At 45.3% G+C, this 23,857-nt stretch overlaps 1 protein-coding gene across 4 annotated transcripts in view; it reads right to left on the reverse strand.

The window, feature by feature from the left end:
- The window catches only part of CHD6 (chromodomain helicase DNA binding protein 6), a 522,916-nt gene that overhangs the window by 75,926 nt on the left and 423,133 nt on the right, over positions 1-23,857 (reverse strand). For all 4 annotated transcript variants that reach the window (XM_063960191.1, XM_063960189.1, XM_063960190.1 and 1 more), the window contains 5 exons: positions 21,574-21,628; positions 7,641-7,698; positions 7,252-7,465; positions 6,782-6,990; positions 5,132-6,574 (listed from right to left, as the gene is read on the reverse strand). In XM_063960191.1, coding sequence (XP_063816261.1) covers positions 5,132-6,574; positions 6,782-6,990; positions 7,252-7,465; positions 7,641-7,698; positions 21,574-21,628 — 1,979 coding nt within the window. The remainder of the gene's footprint in view (positions 1-5,131; positions 6,575-6,781; positions 6,991-7,251; positions 7,466-7,640; positions 7,699-21,573; positions 21,629-23,857) is intronic.

The following is a 23,857-nucleotide window of genomic DNA, read 5'->3' on the forward strand; positions in this document are numbered from 1 at the left end:
GACATGTAGAATACTTAAGTGCCTGTAAAAGCACAGCGCTGATGAGACAGGCGGCTTTACAGAGGAGACTTAGCCCAGCAGTCCCGGAGATCAGCCCAGCTAGTAGTGAAGATGGCGCCAAAATCTCTGTCAGGGATTGAGGGGGAGAGAGATGCAGCTCCAGGGCAGGAACACCAGCAGTAGATGGCGCCCGAAGCTGGGGGAGGGACTACAGGTCAGCGCCTTATCCCCTCTGCTGGACTTCACCACCGGGTACTATGGAGCCTATTGTAAATGGATTTTAGTAAATCCGACCTTTGCTCCCTGCCCTGTTGGATATAGTGGGGTCCCTGTGCAGTACAGTGTCCACGACAGCGGCGCGGTCCGTCTCCTGAGCCCGTGACCGGACTGCGATTTACCGGTGGGTCCCACCTGGGGGACCCTCTTACCTCCTCCCTGATTTGCAGCCACGCAATCCAGGAAAGCGTCAGCGGTGTGTGCCTGAAGTCCGGTGCGCCTCCACTGCAAGTACCCGGGAACCAGGCCGCGGGAGTATGCATCGCTGCTGGGGGAGGTGATGGAGACGCAGCATAGAATGTCAGACTGACAAACAGTGCTGCTGCTCTTGAGGTCTCCTAATAAAGCTCTTTTCTGTGCTGCCTAGCGCAGCCCCACCTGTTAGTTGCCTGCTCTGCAGGCACGAACTTACAAACTGAGCTCCAGTGCCTGGAGGCGGGGTTATAGAGGAGGCGGTGCAATGCATCCTGGGAACAGTCAAAACTTTAGCCTGCTGTTGCCTTGGGATCAAGATCCAACTCTACACCCCAATGTTATTCCCTGTGGGTGTACCCCGCTGCAGAAACCTCAGGTTCCTTAATCTCATCTTCCTTAAAATTAAGGACCTGCTTCACAGCCTCAATAAGGGCGTCTAACCCCATGACCTCTGAATCCTCCTCCTGAGGACTACCATCAACTGACTGCCTGTCCTCCTCATCTGCCAAGAGACCTTCCTCCTCTTCTTGTAGGACAGGAAGAGGTCTCTTGCCAGATTTACGCACGTGTTTTTCTACCTGTGAGGCTGGAGAAAGTCTAATTAAGAATTCCTCCATAGTCTTTGAAAAGCCTGCAGCCCATTCTAAATGTTGCTTGCGAGATTTCGCCATTTCTTTAAAAATATCTCCCAGGGCATTCTCCCATGTCCCTGAAGGACCACTGCTCCCAGGTTGAGCATCCATTCCTAAACATGTGTCACACACCGCAGAGCTGCCAACACTTGTGCTGTTTTTCTCACATATTGAGCAAACATAACAAATTTTCGTGGTCTTGGTTGGTGTTTTAGACACCATGTTAAACACACACACCAACCAGTAGTGCTTTCACCCTATTAATATAGATGGAGAAAGACAGTGAGGATACGGGCCCTCATTCCGAGTTGTTCGCTCGCAAGCTGCTTTTAGCAGCATTGCACACGCTAAGCCGCCGCCTACTGGGAGTGAATCTTAGCTTAGCAAAATTGCGAACGAAAGATTCTCAAAATTGCGAATAGAAATATCTTAGCAGTTTCTGAGTAGCTCGGGACTTACTCTGCCAATGCGATCAGTTCAGTCAGTTTAGTTCCTGGTTTGACGTCACAAACACACCCAGCGTTCGCCCCGACACTCCCCCGTTTCTCCAGCCACTCCCGCGTTTTTCCCAGAAACGGCAGCGTTTTTTCACACACTCCCATAAAACGGCCAGTTTCCGCCCAGAAACACCCACTTCCTGTCAATCATATTATGATCACCAGAACGAAGAAAAAACCTCGTAATGCCATGAGTAAAATACCAAACTTCTTAGCAAATTTACTTGGCGCAGTCGCAGTGCGAACATTGCGCATGCGCAGTTTGCGGAAAATCGCTGCGATGCGATGAAAAAGAACGAGCGAACAACTCGGAATGAGGGCCATGGGGCGCAATGAAGATCGGAGTCACACAGACGGAATTGTATATAACTATTTAAAAAATTTTTTTTTTAACTAGCCAGACTTTTACAAACCCCACACCACCAACTGTTGAGTCAGTCTGTGTTGTAATAGGACAGAACAAAAAATATCTTCCTAAGGCGCTGCAAAATAGAGCAGCAGTAGACAGTATAAATAGGTCACCAACCTACAAAGACAATATGTAACAGAAAAATACAGTCTCACTTTCTGCGCTCCAAATGTCCCTTTGTTTAAACGATCCTCACAGCGATATCATAATGTCCATGAAAAAAAAGAAACTAAATACAATAGTGTAATCCTGTTATAGACACTAGAGTTCTCTCCACTGTGTAAAGGGAAGACTAGGTGATGAAGATGGTCCCAGAAAAGAAATAAGACGTCCACCTTCTTATGGGGTCACCCAGAGTGATGCCGTGAAGATACGGTAATAAATCCTTACGTGTATGCTTACTTAAAAATATGAAGTAGAAAACACATAAAGGTTTCTTTTCCGTAGATATTACTTCCTCTTTGGCCCGTGTAATAAGTGTGAATATCACTCATATGGTAAGTATGAAATTAAAAAAGGGAAGCCAATTAGGGCAAAGAAACCCTTTTTATTAAGATTTAAAAATGAAACACAAAAAAACAGCCAGCAGTACCAAATTGGGGAACAGGGATGGAATTCAACTGACATAAAATGATCCGGACATCAAATGTTATATGCTCCCCTCAATGGATGAACTGGTTTAGACATCAATTTTGTACTATATCAACGCGTTTCGACGCACTGCGGCGTCTTTGTCAAGATTTAACAGTGTGTTTCACTATAATATAAAAACATTAAATAAAAAACTCTCTCTTATAAACAGAAATCATCAAATATAATCATAAAACCATGAAACATACCACCGATGTGCAGCCTCTCATGTATGGTCAGCTGAATGGGTTTATTTAGGCGCCAAATTTATAAACCCATACCTTCTGGGAGTGGGAAACCATTGGTCACTTTTAATGTCCATCACACTGGGTGTTAGCCCATTGGTTAATTAAGATTAAACCAATTAAGGCTTTGCTATTTAGGAGAGGTCAGACTGGGAGTCTTTTCATTCAGCTGACCATACATGAGAGGCTGCACATCGGTGGTATGTTTCATGGGTTTATGATTATATTTGATGATTTCTGTTTATAAGAGAGTTTTTTATTTAATGTTTTTATATTATAGTGAAACACACTGTTAAATCTTGACAAAGACGCCGCAGTGCGTCGAAATGCGTTGATATAGTACAAAATTGATGTCTAAACCAGTTCATCCATTGAGGGGAGCATATGACATTTGATGTCCGGATCATTTTATGTCAGTTGAATTCCATCCCTGTTCCCCAATTTGGTATGGCTGGCTGTTTTTTCGTGTTTCATTTTTAAATCTTAATAAAAAGGGTTTCTTTGCCCTAATTAGCTTCCCTTTTTTAATTTCATACTTACCATATGAGTGATATTCACACTCATTACACGGGCCAAAGAGGAAGTAATATCTACGGAAAAGAAACCTTTATGTGTTTTCTACTTCATATTTTCAAGTAAGCATACACGTAAGGATTTATTACCGTATCTTCACGGCATCACTCTGGGTGACCCCATAAGAAGGTGGACGTCTTTTTTCTTTTCTGGGACCATCTTCATCACCTAGTCTTCCCTTTACACAGTGGAAAGAACTCTAGTGTCTATAACAGGATTACACTATTGTATTTTGTTTCTTTTTTTCATGTGTTGTAATAGGGTTAAGAATTCTGATGCTCCCCCTCCGCAGGACCTGTCATCAGCGTCCTTTGGAAGACATTATATGAATTATTAATAATATCAAAAATAAGTCCAGTGGGATTCAATAAACAGTGCTCCTATCCTATAACTGTAATGTCTGGGTCCAGAGCCAGCGCAAATATGACATTTATAGTGAAAACCTATAGTCAGATATGGCTGCCGGTATAATATTATATAATCAGGTCAAAACACATCTCCTCTCTCTTCACTGTGGGGATTCCGGCTCTTCCAGCGCGCCTAAAGTGAAAGTAAAAAGGCTGCGACTGAGATTTTTTAATAACCTCTTTGCAGCCCCTTAAACCGAGGGAGTACCATTTGTGAATGCTGCTGCTCCATTATGTCCGCGTCCCCTAATAAGGGAACCCAGCGCTATTAGCAGTGTTATGCTCTCCCCAGCTTTACGCATCTCACTGCTTAAGCCCCTCTGCCAGCGTGACTCGTACAGCCGCTCCGGAGCTCAGTCTCCAGCTAGCGCAATCACCTGCTATGGGACCCGCCGCTCCATCTCCGGCTAGCGCAAACACCTGCTTTGGGACCCGCCGCTTCGGAGCTCCGTCTGACGGAGATTACACAGTGTACTATGAGACCCGTGCTTCGGTCTGGTAGGGGAGCCTACCTAGGACCCCTAGAGGAGAGCTACTCACTGAGGATCCCCTGGGTGAGCCTCTGATCCCTTTCTCCAGGATTGTTGTCTCACAAGTACAGAAATGTACTTTTGGAAAAGCCTGCACCTCCTTTCAGATAGGTGGGATTGGCCTATAGATCATTTAGAACAAAAAGAAATCTTTCTGGAGCAAGAACTCCTTTCCTGTGCTTCTGTCCTCCTAGCACAGTTTTTCAAACTGGAGGGTTGGGGTGAAGAGGGAGGAGCCAGCTGTGAATAATTTTTTTTAAAACTACATTGTGCTACCTCTGGTCTGCAATCTTCACACCCTAGCTGTCTAACTCCAGTGTCCCCTAGTGGATGAGAGAGAAAATCCCAAAAAAACAACGTTTTTTCACGTTGTCATTATGGGGTATTCTGTGAAGAATTTTGAGGACAAAAATGAATTTATTCCATTTTGGAATAAGGCAGTAACATAAAATGTGGAAAAAGTGAAGTGCTGTGAATACTTTTCCGGGTGCCATATAGTTTACTATGGGCAAAGAGATCTGCCAACACATCAACCTGCTAAGTTAAAAATTTTATTTATTTAGTCTCACTAGTTACATAAACAATAATTAAAATGGGCACTTTGTACCTGTATAGTATTGTACTTACTGTATTGAATTCCACACATAATATTTTTGCAGGCAGCATAAAATATATGCATATAAAAGGTCTTAATTACATGACACAAAGGTATTGCCCAACAAAGATAGACTGCTTACCTTTACAGCTACATTCCTCCTCCATATTCTCCTTTTTCACTTCACAGTCCTCCACTTTAACTTTTCCATCAGTAAGAGATTTAGACCCCTCTAACAGTTTTTCATCTGGGGATTTAACTTTCAAATCCCCAGCATTTTGCTTTAAGAGGCCAGAAAGCATTTCACCAGTTTTATGTTTGGACTCCACAGAGTCTTTATCGTCCATGGGCTGGGCACAGCAATCTTCACCTAATTTTGCAACTTCATTTTGTACACTTAAATCCTTCACTTTTTGCTCTTCACTACCTTCTTCTAAAGGAAGTTCCTTCATGTCATTTAGCTCTTTATGCCATTTTACAATGGGGTCATCTTTAATTTCCTGGAGCTCAGCCCCCCATTCCTCTTTTTCCTCTACTGGAATATCACAATTTGGGCTTTCCGGACTTTCTCCAATTATACCACAATCTTTCTCCTCATTGAGATTGGGACTAAGAGCAGAATGTTCCAGAAAGTCAAGATCTAGGCTCAAGGCAGTTTGACCAAGATTTGTACAAAAAGGATCATTTAAAGCCTGTGCTTCCCTCTGGCCAATGCTTTGAGCGTGTGGTTGCTCATCCTCTTCTGGTGATAAACTGAGATGACTCTCATTGCTGTTAAATGGTTTGCCTAATCTGCTATCTTGTCCATCTATAGGATCACATTCCTGTTCATTGCTTCCCAGGAAGCAATCTCTAGAAACAGGTTCCTCAACTTGTGTTAAATTCTCCTCTTTGGTTTTATTTAAGGAGTAATCAGTCGGCTCACTTTTTTCTTCCAAACCCAAGAAGCTCTCCTGATTGAGAGCGCTCTGTTCACAGGTAGCTTGTAAAAGAGTGCTATTACATGTCTTTTCATCATACATCATACACATGAGAGGGTCAGGCAGAGAACAGTCATCGTGGCTACTGGAGATCATATCTCCAACTTGAGAGATGAAGTTTTCACAGGAAAGGTCCTGAGGGCTACAGTTTTGATTTGCAATGGGCTCCTCAACAGCTTCAATTTTTATCTCATTTTCAGCTTCTATCTTTGTAGAATCAAATGTCCTCTCTAAATGGCAATCGGGTTCATACATTTTGGAAGCTATCTGATAATGACAACACAAGTTGTCCACACCATTTCTTTTATGCTGAGAATAATTCCTATAAGCATCCAGGAAAGTCAATTGTGGATCATTCATGATGTAGTAATCTGTACGGCTTAGTCCATGTTTGGCAGTGCCTATTAACAGGTCTCTATCATGCTTGCCACATTCCCACCACACGGGAAGGTAGAGACTGGGCCTACACAACTTTAGACGCTCATGAAGCTGTGGATGCCTTAGTACTTGTTCCCGAACCTTTCTTAAAAGTTCTATACGATACAAAGTTCTTGCTGCTCGTTCTTCTGTTATGGGGTCTAAGAAAAGAGAAGGATCGGCAGAACCTGCAGGGAGAGATACACAGGGTCACAACATCTGCCATCTTTAAATGTTCACAAAGTTACTCAGGTGTACTTTCGACTTGGTGCACAGAAAACATTTGCAAACCCTAGATCTTCTGTAGGGACCACTTTTACAACATGTTAATAACGCAGGGCAGAATCCGCTTGTTTACCTATATTTTAATAGTTATAAGAAGTAGTCATTTTTACCATCATCCTTTCTGAGTGGAAGACGGCAGACATTTCTGCACATGGCCACAAAGCTGTGGAAGTATTTTTCTAGGCTCTCATCGGTCTTCTTATCAAGACGGGACAATGCTCGGAATTGTGTCCAGTCAAAGCACTTCTTGCCAGGATCGTATATTACTCCAAAAGAGGAGACTGTTCGGTAGAAGTCTGCCTGTTCTCTTCTAGTCCATCTAGAAAATGAAAAACTGTGCTGAGTGTGGATATTGCTTGTCTAAGTTCAAATGGTTGACAAGTATTCTTATTATAATATATCCCTTTCCTGTACGATAAACATCTGTATTTGGTGGTTCCAAATAGCTTAACTTCTTCCTATTATTCTCAGAGACAGAAATTAGCTAGTTAAGGATTTTAAAGCTGTATTTGAAAAAAAAAAAAAAGTGTATAGAAATGCATATTATATGCTCTCACAGAGTCTTGTACGCTGACAATACCTTTTTTGCATTTCTTTCATTATTGGGTCCATCTCTGCTCTCCTGACCATTTCCTCCTGCAGCCAGTAGTTGTGGTTAGTAGGAGCCAAGATCTCTGGTCGTGCCAGTTCCCTGCGGTTGCAGCGCTGGTATACGGTGATGAGCCTACGCAGTCTTGCAGTAAGAGCTGATGCAACAGGCCACAACAGTTTGTCTGATTCAAGACTCTCCTGGGCTTCAGACATCATGTAAAACATTAGCAACAGTAAAAAAGTCACACAGAGTAAGACACTAATGGTGACTATCATAGAACAAAACAAAGAAAAAACATAACTCTTATTTATATCTCTGCCATTCAATAACATGTCCAAGTTACATGTCCTAGTATTTTCAATGTGTCTTAACCTCACCTGCACTGCTCTCATCATCAATCTGCTCCACATTTCTTTCACTGGGATTTGTGTCCAGCTAGAAAAAACAAAACAAAGGTGTAATATTACGCTAAATGCGAAGACATTCCCTTTTTAAAACAATTATGTTGACTAATGCAAAAGTCATATGCCTGCAAGATAATTTGATTAAAAGACATTGCTTTTTCAAGACAAGGAAGTATACTACCATTTTATAGTGAAGCTGTCCCGTGGAGAAATATACCTTATGAGTCACATTTTGGTAGCTACTAAAGCTTAGAATGTCTAGTAGTGGAAGACCGCTTTGGTACCCAGTCTTGTAGTTATTGAAAATTAAGTACATACACATTTTCTATTTGAAACAGCAGAAGGTAAATATTCCTCCTCCATTTCTTCCATGCTTAAATGGGGGGAGTACAGGGAGAAGCAGGGACATTCAGACATACAGTATATAAAACACTCCTGTTGATCTTGCAGTTCTCTGCTCTCCTCAGTCTGCCTCTTGATGTATTAGACCAGCAACAGACCTTATTTGTCTTCATTTTCTGTATCCCTATTTATTTCTATGAAACTTCAATAAAAAAATTATAAAATGGAGTGTATGGTGTATACTTCATTATACAATGACCAATCAAGCAGTGTTTAAATTGCCATGCATAGCATTAATTTGTAACCACTGACACACATAGTGAAGTCAGCCATTTTATGGAACAAGTATATAAATGTGCAGAGCTAGTTTTACAAGGGTGTTAAGTCCATCAAACAATCCAAACCACAGTCATATAAAATAGAAAAAAAAAAAGATCATTTCATTTATAAATAGTTCTGCTCGGTTACAATTTATGAGAACATACCCATTCATTCTGCAACTTCTTATGTTCGTACCAATTATGTGTACTTTATTTGGATTGATGCACAACCAAGTTCTAGAATAAAGTTAATGTACAGATGTAGTCATTGTTGCATCACGGCATGCTGCGACTATCGCAGCTAGCGATCGATTAATTAATTCCTTTTGGAATGAATGGAGCGATCACCGTCTGCGAATAGTGGAAGCATGGCATGCCATGCAGCAAGCCGTGTTGCAGCATGCTGCATGTCAGCAAAGATGCGCATGGCTACGTCTGTATGTAATCTGTGCAATATAATGTGGAAATTTAGTTGTTTGTGCATGATGGCAGAACATTATGGGGGGGAATTGAATTAGCCATGGTAAATTACCGTTGCTAACCGATCCTGGAGGGGTGATTCAATTACCCCCAATAGCCGGCACTATCAGGGATTTTGTTTCAACTGCCTGGAGAACCAAAAGCCTGTTAAAGTGTTTTCGCGGACGCAAACGCAAAAACAAATGGACCCGGGAACAAATCCTGGATTCTGTTTATTTTTGTATGAAAACGAGCACGAAAAAAATAAGATTTTAAACCTAACGGTAAATCTTTTTCTCATAGTCCGTAGAGGATGCTGGGGACTCCGTAAGGACCATGGGGATAGACGGGCTCCGCAGGAGACATGGGCACTTTAAGAAAGACTTTAGGTATGGGTGTGCACTGGATCCTCCCTCTATGCCCCTCCTCCAGACCTCAGTTAGAGAAACTGTGCCCAGAGGAGACGGACAGTACGAGGAAAGGATTTTTGTTAACCAAGGGCAAGATTCATACCAGCCCACACCATTCACACCATATAACTTGTAATAAACCAACCAGTTAACAGTATGAAAAAACAACTTATCATCAGTCGGAGACCGATGAAACTACAACATAACCCTTATGTAAGCAAAACTATATACAAGTCTTGCAGAAGTAGTCCGCACTTGGGACGGGCGCCCAGCATCCTCTATGGACTACGAGAAAAAGATTTACCGGTAGGTTTAAAATCTTATTTTCTCTTACGTCCTAGAGGATGCTGGGGACTCCGTAAGGACCATGGGGATTATACCAAAGCTCCCAAATTGAGCAAACAGGAGGTCCTCATCAGCCAGGGTATCAAACTAATAAAATTTTGCAAAGGTGTTTGAACCCGACCAAGTAGCAGCTCGGCACAGCTGTAGTGCCGAGACCCCTCAGGCAGCCGCCCAAGAAGAGCCCACCTTCCTAGTGGAACGGGCCTTGACCGATTTTGGTAACGGCAATCCAGCCGTAGAATGAGCCTGCTGAATCGCGTTACAGATCCAGCGAGCAATAGTCTGCTTTGAAGCAGGAGCGCCAACCTTGTTGGCTGCATACAGGACAAACAGTGCTTCTGTTTTTCTGACTCTAGCCGTTCTGGCCACGTAAATTTTCAAAGTCCTGACCACATCAAGGGACTCTGAATCCTCCAAGTCTCGCGTAGCCACCGGCACCACAATAGGTTGGTTCATATGAAAAGATGACACCACCTTAGGCAAAAATTGAGGACGGGTCCGCAATTCCGCTCTATCCATATAGAAAACCAGATAGGGGCTTTTATGAGACAAAGACGCCAATTCTGACACTCGCCTAGCCGAAGCCAAGGCGAACAACATGACCACCTTCCAAATGAGATATTTTAACTCCACCGATTAAAGTGCTTTTCAAACCAGTGCGACTTAAGGAAACTCAACACCACATTAAGGGCCCAAGGCGCCACTGGAGGTACAAAGGCTGAATATGCAGCACTCCCTTCACAAAAGTCTGTACTTCTGGGAGAGAAGCTAATTCTTTCTGAAAGAAAATGGATAAGGCCGAAATCTGAACCTTAATGGAGCCTAATTTTAGGCCCAAATTCACTCCAGTTTGTAGGAAGTGAAGGAAACGGCCCAGATGGAATTCGTCCGTGGGAGCATTCCTGGCCTCACACAAAGAAACATACTTTCGCCATATACGGTGATAATGTTTAGCGGTCACGTCCTTCCTAGCCTTTATCAGAGTAGGAATGACCTCATCCGGAATGCCCTTTTCCGCTAGGATCCGGCGTTCAACCGCCATGCCGTCAAACGCAGCCGCGGTAAGTCTTGGAACAGACAGGGCCCCTGTTGCAACAGGTCCTGCTTTAGAGGAAGAGGCCACGGATCTTCTGTGAGCATCTCCTGCAGATCCGGATACCAGGCCCTTCGCGGCCAATCTGGAACAATGAAAATTGTCTGTACTCCTCTTTTTCTTATTATTCTCAATACCTTTGGGATGAGAGGAAGAGGAGGAAATACATAGACCGACTGGAACACCAACGGTGTCACTAGGACGCCCACAGCTATCGCCTGAGGGTCTCTTGACCTGGCGCAATACCTCTTGTAGCTTTTTGTTAAGGCGGGACGCCATCATGTCTATATGGGGCAGTCCCCACTGACATGCAATCTGTGCAAAGACTTCCTGATGAAGTCCTCACTCTCCTGGATGCAGGTCATGCCTGCTGAGGAAGTCTGCTTCCCAGTTGTCCACTCCCGGAATGAACACTGCTGACAGTGCGCTTACATGATTTTCCGCCCAGCGCAGATTCCTGGCGGCTTCCGCCATCGCCACTCTGCTCCTTGTGCCGCCTTGGCGGTTTACATGAGCCACCGCGGTGATGTTGTCTGACTGAATCAGAACTGGTAGGTCGCGAAGTAAAGCCTTGACGAAGGGCGTTGTATATGGCCCTCAGCTCCAGGACGTTGATGTGAAGACAAGCCTCTTGACTTGTCCAAAGCCCTTGGAAGTTTCTTCCCTGTGTGACTGCTCCCCAACCTTCTTAGGCTCGCGTCCGTGGTCACCAGAACCAAGTCCTGAATGCCGAACCTGCGGCCCTCTAGAAGGTGAGCACTCTGTAGCCACCACAGAAGAGATACCCTGGCCCTGGGAGACAGGGCGATCAACTGATTAATCTGTAGATGTGACCCGGACCACTTGTCCAGTAGGTCCCATTGGAAGGCCCTCGCATGGAACCTGCCGAAGGGAATGGCCTTGTACGATGCCACCATCTTTCCCAGAACTCGAGTGCAGTGATGCACTGACACCCGTTTTGGCTTCAATAGGTTCCTGACCAGGGACATGAATCCCTGAGCCTTTTCTATCGGAAGATAAACCCTTTTCTGGTCCGTATCCAGAATCATGCCCAAAAAAGGTCAGACGAGTCGTAGGAACCAGCGAGATATTGAGAATCCAGCCGTGTTGCTGTAACACTTTCAGTGAAAGTGACACGCTGCTCAGCAACTGCTCTCTTGATCTCGCTTTTATGAGGAGATCGTCCAAGTACGGGATAATTGTGACACCCTGCTTGCGCAGGAGCACCATCATTTCCGTCATTACCTTGGTGAAAATCCTCAAGGCCGTGGAAAGCCCAAACAGCAACGCCTGAAATTGGTAATGACAATCCTGTACCGCAAATCTCAGGTACGCCTGATGAGGTGGATATATGGGAACATGAAGGTATGCATCCTTTATGTCCAGGGATACCATAAAATCCCCCCCTTCCAGGCTGGCGATGACCGCTCTGAGCGATTCCATCTTGAACTTGAACCTTTTCAAGTATAGGTTCAGGGATTTTAAATTTAAAATGGATCTGACCGAAACATCCGGTTTCGGGACTACAAACAGGGTTGAGTAATATCCCCTCCCTTGTTGAAGTAGGGGAACCTTGACCACCACCTGTTGAAGATACAATTTGTGAATTGCATTTAACACTAACTCCCTTTCTGGGGGAGAAGCTGGCAGGGCCGATTTGAAAAACCGGCGAGGAGGCACCTCTTCGAATTCCAGCTTGTAACCCTGAGAAACAATTTCTATTGCCCAGGGATCCACCTGTGAGTGAACCCAGATGTGGCTGAAAAGTCGAAGACGTGCCCCCACTGGGGCGGACTCCCGTAGCGGAGCCCCAGCGTCATGCGGTGGATTTTGTAGAGGCCGGGGAGGACTTCTGTTCCTGGGAACTAGCTGTGTTGTGCAGCTTCTTTCATCTGCCCTTACCTCTGGCAAGAAAGGACGCACCTCGTACTTTCTTGTTTCTCTGTGAACGAAAGGACTGCATCTGATAATGTGGCGCTTTCTTAGGCTGTGAGGGAATATAAGGCAAAAAATTGGATTTACCAGCTGTAGCTGTGGAGACCAGGTCCGAGAGACCTTCTCCAAACAATTTCTCACCCTTGTAAGGTAAAACCTCCATATGCCTTTTTGAGTCGGCATCACCTGTCCATTGTCGGGTCCATAGGACTCGTCTAGCAGAAATCGACATAGCGTTGATTCTAGAACCCAGTAGACCAATGTCCCTTTGAGTATCTCTCATATATAAGACAGCATCTTTTATATGTCCTAGGGTTAATAAGATGGTATCCTTATCCAGGGTTTCAATTTCCGCTGATAAGGTATCTGTCCATGCTGCTACAGCGCTACAAACCCAAGCCGACACAATAGCCGGTCTGAGTAAGGAACCCGAATGTGTGTAAATGGGCTTCAAAGTAACCTCCTGCTTGCGATCAGCAGGATCCCTGAGGGTAGCCGTATCTTGGGATGGCAGCGCTACCTTCTTGGATAAGCGTGTCAACGCTTTGTCCACCCTAGGGGAGGATTCCCACTGTATCCTGTCCGTTGGTGGGAAAGGATACGCTATAAGAATCCTTTTGGGAATCTGCAGTTTTTTGTCTGGAAATTCCCAAGCTTTTTCAGCTCATGTGAGGGAGGAAAGGTTACCTCAGGTTTCTTTTCCTTATACGTGTACCCTCGTGTCAGGGACAGGGGGTTCCTCTGTGATATGCAAAACATCTTTTATTGCAATAATCATATATCGAATACATCCAATTTTGGCTGTAACTTTGCATCATCGTAGTCGACACTGGAGTCAGAATCCGTGTCGGTATCCGTGTCTACTATTTGGGATAGTGGGCGCTTTTGAGACCCCGAAGGCCCCTGCGACATAGGGACAGACATGGGTTGACTCCCTGGCTGTTCCCTAGCTTCCGCTTTGTCTAATCTTTTGTGCAATAAATTTACATTAGCACTTAAAACATTCCACATATCCATCCAGTCAGGTGTCGGCGTTGTCGACGGAGACACCACATTAATTTGCTCCTCCTCCTCCCTAGGAAAGCCTTCTACCTCAGACATGTCGACACACGCGTACCGACACACCACACACTCAGGAAATCCTCTTATCTGAAGACCGTTCCCCCACAAGGCCCTTTGGAGAGACAGAGAGAGAGTATGCCAGCACACCCCCAGCGCTATATGACCCAGGAAAAAACACACACAATATGTTTACCTAGATAGTGCTGTATGTATTTTGCGCCAAATATGTGCCCCCACCCCCCTTCTTTAAAACCCTCTTTCACCGTGGATAAGCAGGGGAGAGTCCTGGGAGCTTCCTCTCAGCGTTGTGCTGTGGAGAAAATGGCGCTGGTGAGTGCTGAGGAAGAAGCCCCGCCCGCTCGGCGGCGGGCTTCTGTCCCGCTCAAATATCTAAAAACCTGGCTGGGGCTCTTTATATTAGTGATGAGCGAGTTCGGTTCATCGGAAACCGAACCCCCCCGAACTTCACCCATTTTACACGGGTCCGAGGCATATTCGGATTCTCCCGTATGGCTCGGTTAACCCGAGCGCGCCCGAACGTCATCATCCCGCGGTCGGATTCTCGCGAGATTCGTATTCTTTTTTGTATAATCTGTTTTTATTCAGAAAGACACAGATATTACATCACGTTCAAACACGTAGGCAACAGTGCTTATAGTTAGGGTCAGGTACATTTTAGTCACGGAAAACAGAATGGTATGTCATTTCAGACTCTGGGAGTCGGTATAGGTACAAGCTTTAGTTCGTTGTCTTAGAGCATCAAAGTATTACCAACTAGTTTGCTACCTGTATAGTGACTACAATCGTGATGTCTTAGGTAAATATAATAAGATAGTTAAAAGGAAAAAGAGCGGGGAATGAGGTATAGAGAAGAAATAGAGGATAGGAAAGAGTGACCAGGACTGGGGACCTTCGAAATGAGCAATAGCTGCAATGCATTCACTTTAATCAGGTGGCTGTGAAGCTGAATCATTTGGTAGCGTATACGTAGTCTTTGTAGTCCTTAGAGGACGTATATTCTATCCAGGTGGCCATGAACTCCGATAGTTTGTCTCTGGAGACCAGGAGGATATTCTCCATATTCATAAAATGGGTAATTCTAGTGAACCACAACTTTCTTGTGGGCGGGTTTGGGGATCTCCAGAGTGTGGGGATGACTGCCCGTGCTGCATTAGATAAGTGGCGGAGTAATGATGTCTTGTGTTGTGCCAGTGAAATTGAGGAGTGGGAGAGCAGCCAAAAGGCTGGGTCAGTAGGGACCAGGGTTTGGAGTATAGTTTGTGAAATGGAAATGATGTCGGCCCAAAAAGGGCAAAGTAGGGGGCAGTCCCACCAAATGTGCATTAGGGTGCCTGTGGCATTGAGACATCTCCAGCATCTGTCCGTCACCCCAGGATACATGAAGTGGAGGAGAGAGGGGTGTCTGTACCATCTCATTAAAAGTTTATATTGGTTTCCCTGACTTGAATACACACTGAACTTTTGTGGGACTTGATAAATATCTTCTGCCACTCTTTTTCTGTAAGTTGGATCCCGAGGTCCCTCTCCCAGGCCACCTGGAAAGATGTGGGTGTCTGAGCATCAGAGCTCTGTAACAATCTGTAGAGTGCAGAGACAGTATGCTTGGGGGTACACTTAGAAACGCAGAGCCTTTCGAACGGTGTTAGTTCCCGTGAGGCCTGGATATATCTGTGCTTGGAGTGCAGGAAATGCCTAAGCTGTAGATATTTCCAGAAGTCATGTTGCGGGATTTCCCATTTTGATCGTACATCTGAAAACTGCCTAACACCCGAGGGGGACGCCAGCTGGCCTACTCTAAAGAGACCCTCAAGGGCCCAGTCTCTAAAGTGAGAGGGAGTTAGACCTGGCAGAAAGTCGGGGTTGGCTAGAAAAGAAGTCAATGGGCAAAAGTGGATGATAGGGAAGGCCAGGTGCGTGCTTTTTTCCAGAAGGAGAGGGTAGCGGTGATAGTTGGGTGGGGAACTGGTAGCCTGGGTAGGGAAGGAAGCCAGGGGAAGATCTCTGGGAATTGTTGTATATATAGCCCCTCCAGGGCCACCCATTGCTTGGTATCCCGACTCCTCGTCCAATCCAACACCCTATTAAGCAATATTGCCCGATAATAGCCTCTGACATCAGGTAGTTGGAAGCCACCGCTACGGGAGGAACGGGTCATAATGGATCGGCTGATTCTGGGCCGTCTCCGGGACCATATGAATTGTTGTATCAAGAGCCGTATGGATATGAACCAGGAGTCTGGGATCTGTATGGGGAGGGTCTGTAATTTGTAGAGAAGCTTGGGGAGTGTATCCATTTTCACCACATTCACCCTTCCCAACTATGAGAGTGGTTTGAGATAGAGATTCGTATTCTATATAAGGAGCCGCGCGTCGCCGCCATTTTCACTCGTGCATTGGAAATGTTAGGGAGAGGACGTGGCTGGCGTCCTCTCCGTTTATTAATGTTGCTGCAAATATTTGTGCTTATTGCTTAATTGTGGGGACTGGGGAGCAGCTGTATTATATAGGAGGAGTACAGTGCAGAGTTTTGCTTATCAGTGACCACCAGTTTTATCCGTTCTCTGCCTGAAAAACGCTCCATATCTGTGCTCAGTGTGCTGCATATATCTGTGCTCACACTGCTTTATTGTGGGGACTGGGGACCAGCAGTATTATATAGGAGGAGTACAGTGCAGAGTTTTGCCGACAGTGACCACCAGTATATATAGCAGTACGGTATGGAAGGCCACTGCTCTACCTACCTCTGTGTCGTCAAGTATAGTATCCATCTAGATTCTATACCTGTGGTGCATTTTAGATTTGCCATTTGCTGACAGTGACCACCAGTATATATAGCAGTACGGTACGGAAGGCCACTGCTCTACCTATCTCTGTGTCGTCAAGTATACTATCCATCTATATTCTATACCTGTGGTGCATTTTAGTTTTGCAGTTTGCTGACAGTGACCACCAGTATATATAGCAGTACGGTACGGAAGGCCACTGCTCTACCTACCTCTGTGTCGTCAAGTATACTATCCATCCATACCTGTGGTGCATTTCAGTTGTGCGCAGTATGTATAGTAGTAGGCCATTGCTATTGATACTGGCATATAATTCCACACATTAAAAAATGGAGAACAAAAATGTGGAGGTTAAAATAGGGAAAGATCAAGATCCACTTCCACCTCGTGCTGAAGCTGCTGCCACTAGTCATGGCCGAGAAGATGAAATGCCATCAACGTCGTCTGCCAAGGCCGATGCCCAATCTCATAGTAGAGAGCATGTAAAATCCAAAATACAAAAGTTCAGTAAAATGACCCAAAAATCAAAATTGAAAGCGTCTGATGAGAAGCGTAAACTTGCCAATATGCCATTTACGACACGGAGTGGCAAGGAACGGCTGAGGCCCTGGCCTATGTTCATGGCTAGTGGTTCAGATTCACATGAGGATGGAAGCACTCATCCTCTCGCTAGAAAAATGAAAAGACTTAAGCTGGCAAAAGCACAGCAAAGAACTGTGCGTTCTTCTAAATCACAAATCCCCAAGGAGAGTCCAATTGTGTCGGTTGCGATACCTGACCTTCCCAACACTGGACGGGAAGAGCATGCGCCTTCCACCATTTGCACGCCCCCTGCAAGTGCTGGAAGGAGCACCCGCAGTCCAGTTCCTGATAGTCAAATTCAAGATGTCACTGTTGAAGTACACCAGGATGAGGATATGGGTGTTGCTGGCGCTGGGGAGGAAATTGACAAGGAGGATTCTGATGGTGAGGTGGTTTGTTTAAGTCAGGCACCCGGGGAGACACATGTTGTCCGTGGGACGAATATGGCCATTGACATGCCTGGTCAACATACAAAAAAAAACACCTCTTCGGTGTGGAATTATTTCAACACAAACGCGGACAACTGGTGTCAAGCCGTGTGTTGCCTTTGTCAAGCTGTAATAAGTAGGGGTAAGGACGTTAACCACCTAGGAACATCCTCCCTTATACGTCACCTGGACTGGATTCATCAGAAGTCAGTGACAAGTTCAAAAACTTTGGATGACAGCGGAAGCAGTCCACTGACCACTAAATCCCTTCCTCTTGTAACCAAGCTCCTGCAAACCACACCACCAACTCCCTCAGTGTCAATTTCCACCTTACACAGGAAAGCCAATAGTCCTGCAGGCCATGTCACTGGCAAGTCTGACGAGTCCTCTCCTGCCTGGGATTCCTCTGATGCATCCTTGAGTGTAACGCCTACTGCTGCTGGCGCTGCTGTTGTTGCTGCTGGGAGTCGATCGTCATCCCAGAGGGGAAGTCGGAAGACCACTTGTACTACTTCCAGTAAGCAATTGACTGTCCAACAGTCCTTTGCGAGGAAGATGAAATATCACAGCAGTCATCCTGCTGCAAAGCGGATAACTCAGGTCTTGTCAGCCTGGGAAATGTGTGTCCGGTATCCACCGTTAATTCACAGGCAACTAGAGACTTGATTGAGGTAATGTGTCCCCGGTACCAAATACCATCTAGGTTCCATTTCTCTAGGCAGGCGATACCGAAAATGTACACAGACGTCAGAAAAAGAGTCACCGGTGTCCTAAAAAATGCAGTTGTACCCAATGTCCACTTAACCACGGACATGTGGACAAGGGGAGCAGGGCAGACTCAGGACTATATGACTGTGACAGCCCACTGGGTAGATGTATTGCCTCCCACAGCTGCTGCGGGAGGCGAGTAGCAGCATCTCGCAAACGCCAACTCGTTCCTAGGCAGGCTACGCTTTGTATCACCGCTTTCCATAAGAGGCACACAGCTGACAACCTCTTACGGGAACTGAGAACATCATCGCAGAATGGCTTACCCCAATTGGACTCTCCTGGGGATTTGTGACATCGGACAACGCCACCAATATTGTGCGTGCATTACATCTGGGCAAATTCCAGCACGTGGTGCAGAATTATTTAAAAAACGACAGGGGCATGCAAGAGATGCTGTCGGTGGCCGAATAATTGGGGGCCACTTTCGGCATTCAGCCACCGCGTGCCTTAGACTGGAGCACCAGCAAACACTCCTGAACCTGCCCTGCCATCATCTGAAGCAAGAGGTGGTAAAGAGGTGGAATTCAACCCTCTATATGCTTCAGAGGATGGAGGAGCAGCAAAAGGCCATTCAAGCCTATACATCTGCCCACGATATAGGCAAAGGAGGGGGAATGCACCTGACTCAAGCGCAGTGGAGAATGATTTCAACGTTGTGCAAGGTTCTGCAACCCTTTGAACTTGCCACACGTGAAGTCAGTTCAGACACTGCCAGCCTGAGTCAGGTCATTCCCCTCATGAGGGCTTTTGAAGAAGAAGCTGCAGACATTGGAGGAGGAGCTAAAACAGAGCGATTCCGCTAGGCATGTGGGACTTGTGGATGGAGCCCTTAATTCGCTTAACCAGGATTCACGGGTGGTCAATCTGTTGAAATCAGAGCACTACATTTTGGCCACCGTGCTCGATCCTAGATTTAAAACCTACGTTGTATCTCTCTTTCTGGCAGACACAAGTCTGCAGAGGTTCAAAGACCTGCTGATGAGAAAATTGTCAAGTCAAGCGGAACGTGACCCGTCAACAGCTCCTCCTTCACATTCTCCCGCAAATGGGGGTGCGAGGAAAAGGCTAAGAAATCCGAGCCCACCCGCTGGCGGTGATGCAGGGCAGTCTGGAGCGACTGCTGACATCTGGTCCGGACTGAAGGACCTGCCAACGATTACGGACATGTCGTCTACTGTCACTGCATATGATTCTATCACCATTGAAAGAATGGTGGAGGATTATATGAGTGACCGCATCCAAGTAGGCACGTCAGACAGTCCGTACGTATACTGGCAGGAAAAAGAAGCAATTTGGAGGCCCTTGCACAAACTGGCTTTATTCTACCTAAGTTGCCCTCCCTCCAGTGTGTACTCCGAAAGAGTGTTTAGTGCAGCCGCTCACCTTGTCAGCAATTGGCGTACAAGGTTACTTCGAGAAAATGTGGAGAAGATGATGTTCATCAAAATGAATTATAATCAATTCCTCCGTGGAGACATTCACCAGCAATTGCCTCCAGAGAGTACACAGGGATCTGAGATGGTGGATTCCAGTGGGGACGAATTAATAATCTGTGAGGAGGGGGATGTACACAGTGAAAGGGGTGAGGAATCGGAGGATGATGATGAGGTGGACATCTTGATGCCTTTGTAGAGCCAGTTTGTGCAAGGAGAGATTGATTGCTTCTTTTTTGGTGGGGGCCCAAACCAACCAGTCATTTCAGTCACAGTCGTGTGGCAGACCCAGTCGCTGAAATGATGGGTTCGTTAAAGTGTGCATGTCCTGTTTATACAACATAAGGGTGGGTGGGTGGGAGGGCCCAAGGACAATTCCATCTTGCACCTCTTTTTTCTTTCATTTTTCTTTGCATCATGTGCTGTTTGGGGACTATTTTTTTTAAGTGCCATCCTGTCTGACACTGCAGTGCCACTCCTAGATGGGCCAGGTGTTTGTGTCGGCCACTTGTGTCGCTTAGCTTAGTCACACAGCGACCTTGGTGCGCCTCTTTTTTTCTTTGCATCATGTGCTGTTTGGGGACTATTTTTTTGAAGTGCCATTCTGCCTGACACTGCAGTGCCACTCCTAGATGAGCCAGGTGTTTATGTCGGCCACTTGTGTCGCTTAGCTTAGCCATCCAGCGACCTCTGTGCAAATTTTCGGACTAAAAATAATATTGTGAGGTGTGAGGTGTTCAGAATAGACTGAAAATGAGTGTAAATTATGGTTATTGAGGTTAATAATACTATGGGATCAAAATGACCCCCAAATTCTATGATTTAAGCTGTTTTTGAGTTTTTTTTGTAAAAAAACACCCGAATCCAAAAAACACCCGAATCCGACAAAAATTTTTCAGGGAGGTTTTGGCAAAACGCGTCCGAATCCAAAACACGGCCGCGGAACCGAATCCAAAACCCGAAAAATTTCCGGTGCACATCTCTACTTTATATATACAGTGCCCAGCTGTATATATATATTTTTGCCAGAAAACGAGGTTTATTGCTGCCCAGGGCGCCCCCCCTTGCGCCCTGCACCCTTACAGTGACTGCCGTTTGTGTGTGCTGTGTGGGAGCAATGGCGCACAGCGTAACTGCTGTGCGTAACCTCAGTGAAGATCTGAAGTCTTCTGCCGCCTCTGAAGTCTTCTTTCTTCTCATACTCACCCGGCTTCTATCTTCCGGCTCTGCGAGGAGGACGGCGGCGCGGCTCTGGGACGGACGTCGAGGGTGAGACCTGCGTACCGATCCCTCTGGAGCTAATGGTGTTCAGTATCCTAAGAAGCAGAGCCTTGAAACTCACAGAAGTAGGTTCTGCTTCTCTCTCCTCAGTCCCACGATGCAGGGAGCCTGTTGCCAGCAGGCTCCCTGAAAATAAAATACCTAACAAAATACTTTCTTTCAGGAAACTCAGGAGAGCTCCCTATAATGCACCCAGTCTCCTCTGGGCACAGTAGTAAACTGAGGTCAGGAGGAGGGGCATAGAGGGAGGAGCCAGTAAACACACATACCTAAAGTCTTTCTTAAAGTGCCCATGTCTCCTGCGGAGCCCGTCTATCCCCATGGTCCTTACGGAGTCCCCAGGACGTAAGAGAAAACCCAGGGTTTAATTGAATTCCCCCCTTTGTATTAAATTTCTCAATCTCACCGGCTTTCCCTTTGACATGTTAGTTTAACTAGTGCGAAGTAGAGCCTTCTCTTTTTTCTTAGACGTGCACACTCATCTTGAGGGTATAATCTATCCCCACTAGTAAGAGGGTTAAATGACAAAAAAAATAAAAATAAATAAACCTCCAAGTAAGTTCTAAACCAGTGCAGAGTAATTGTCACTGACGTGTTTATAAACACTGAAACCAAGATAGATGGCTTAATATCACTGCTTACCTCTTCCAGTAGTTCTGGCTTAACCTCATTACTCTCCTCTTTTTCTGGACCACTCCTTGACAATATAAAAGCAGAACATGAATTAACACACACTGTTTAACAAGTCTATATTTTCACTATTTCATGTTTGTTTAAATAACTGTTTTATCATTCACACTTATTTAATTGGGTAACTCTGGAAAAGCTGGAATATAGTTTGTGGAGCACAGTGAAGGAGCCAGGATGCTTTTGAAATGTTCTCCAAAAACTAAGTTCCTACTCCTGTATACCCCCACTAGCTGCCAGGAACCCTTCAAGTGCCCACAGGAGCAAGGCTAATTGACAGTTGTTAAAATAATCTCTACAGCTCAATGGCACCCGCACAGCTGAACAGTACCTCCTCCTGCCCGTTCCCAACATGGGATGGCCTCTGGTGGAAGTACCCAGTCTTTTAAATTCTAAGCCGCAATGTGAAGTGTCATTCCCGAACAACACTTCCTACTTGGCAGGTTTCACATACTTGCAAACCCTCCAAAAAGACACAGAAAAAGCACATACTTCTCACCATCTGCTCTCTGCAGGAGAAGTTAATTGGCGATAGATGTAGGTGCTGTTTCCTGGCCTTTGTTGCTCTTGTGACCCACATCCACTATTAGATTGTGCACTGTAGCTAATCTTACTCTGTCACTTTCTTCCATTATCTTTACTCTATCTGGGAAAGAAAGCACTTCCAGGACGAAGCTAAGAAGATGGTGTAATTTGATTGAATCACATTACCTTGTGCACAGTCCAGGTGCATGCCCTATGCATAGCAAGTGAGGTAGAGGACCAGCGGACGCAAACATGCTCGTCTTTGGGATAGCCCACTGATATGGCAAAGTCATCCTGTCCTAAAATCTTTAAATCTCTGACCCTGCCTATTGCGAAGCTCTGATAGGTTGACACAAAATCTTTGCAGCAACCAACAAGTCAGTCAGGGCTTAAGGCCTTGCTCGACTATTTCAGACTTTCCTTTCCTTAAAAATAAAGTTGGATACAGCCTCTGCCCCAGATCACGTGTCCATCAGCAATATTAATTTTCCAGTCACTGGAAGAATTAGATTATTAGCCCTCTGACTCCAGCAGAGGGCAATGAGTTGAACGTACACCTTTTTGCTAAGTGTATCTTATGTGTTGCACAGTGCTCATGCTCTAGACCGGAGAACATGCAAGTACGGAGAATTCAATCATATCTATGATAATAAATGAAGAGGCAGAACTGGTTTGTAATAGAGTACACTCGTGCTTGCAAAGTTGAATGAGAGCATGTCAACGTAACTGCTGGCTATTTAGAGTGGCTAATAAGAAAGCATATGCCTGTTAAAAAACGTATCGTTAGCACCTAGTATAGGGTGGATGCAAGGGTGCATTCAAGATTAGAGGCAAACAAAGCATACACAAAGGGAGGTGGAAACACAAAACGCGTAGAACTCTATACATGCAAATATACACAATTTTCTGTGCATGCAGTTCATGAGCAACACTCAATAACTTGCAACTCTGCCCCGTGCCCTAAATTTTCAGAACAGAAACGAATCAGAGGTCCAACTGCCAGAGTTAAACATTTATCTTGTTTTGCTATAATACAGTAAAACACCTATATTCTACAGAAATTCTCGTAACAAGGCAGCAGGTGTGTACTGGGCATTGAAAATACTTAGTAGGTAGCAATAAAACTTAGAGCTGATAAAAAAGTGCACTTAGCCAACTGTGAAGTTGGAAAGGAGAGGAGGTGGTGTCTTCAATGGAGTGACAGCAGCCCTAGCAGCAGCATTATATGTAGAGCCCACACTGTTTAAATTCTCCTGCGGTGAGCAGGACTCCCGAACTGTTCTACTGCAGGAGGGGAGTGCAGTATTTGAAGCTCCTCCAGTCTCCACTCTCCTCTGACTTGGGGAACTTCCCCTTGCTGGGGAAAACCCTGCTGTAACCCAGTTCGTCCGACATGACAGCCTGTAGCACGCTCTCCCCCTCTGTGTATGGTAGTGGAACCACGGCCCGAAAAACCCAGAGACCACCACCAGTCACATGTCCCCTCTTTTTTTTTTTTTTTTTAAATCATAAAGTTTTATTAATAGAACAATCGAAAACAGTACATAGAAAACATGAATACGGTTGAGATAGAGCGTGAGAAAAAAGGAAGATATAATAAGTTCTCAGCAAGATGCTCTGGATTACAGATAAAATCAAACTATAACAAAGTAGATAGTGAGTATATAAAAATCTAATATCGAGAGAGAAAGAGAAAAATTAGTAATAGACAGGA

Source organism: Pseudophryne corroboree, chromosome 3 (genome assembly GCF_028390025.1).
Source record: "Pseudophryne corroboree isolate aPseCor3 chromosome 3, aPseCor3.hap2, whole genome shotgun sequence".
Lineage (NCBI taxonomy): Eukaryota > Metazoa > Chordata > Amphibia > Anura > Myobatrachidae > Pseudophryne > Pseudophryne corroboree.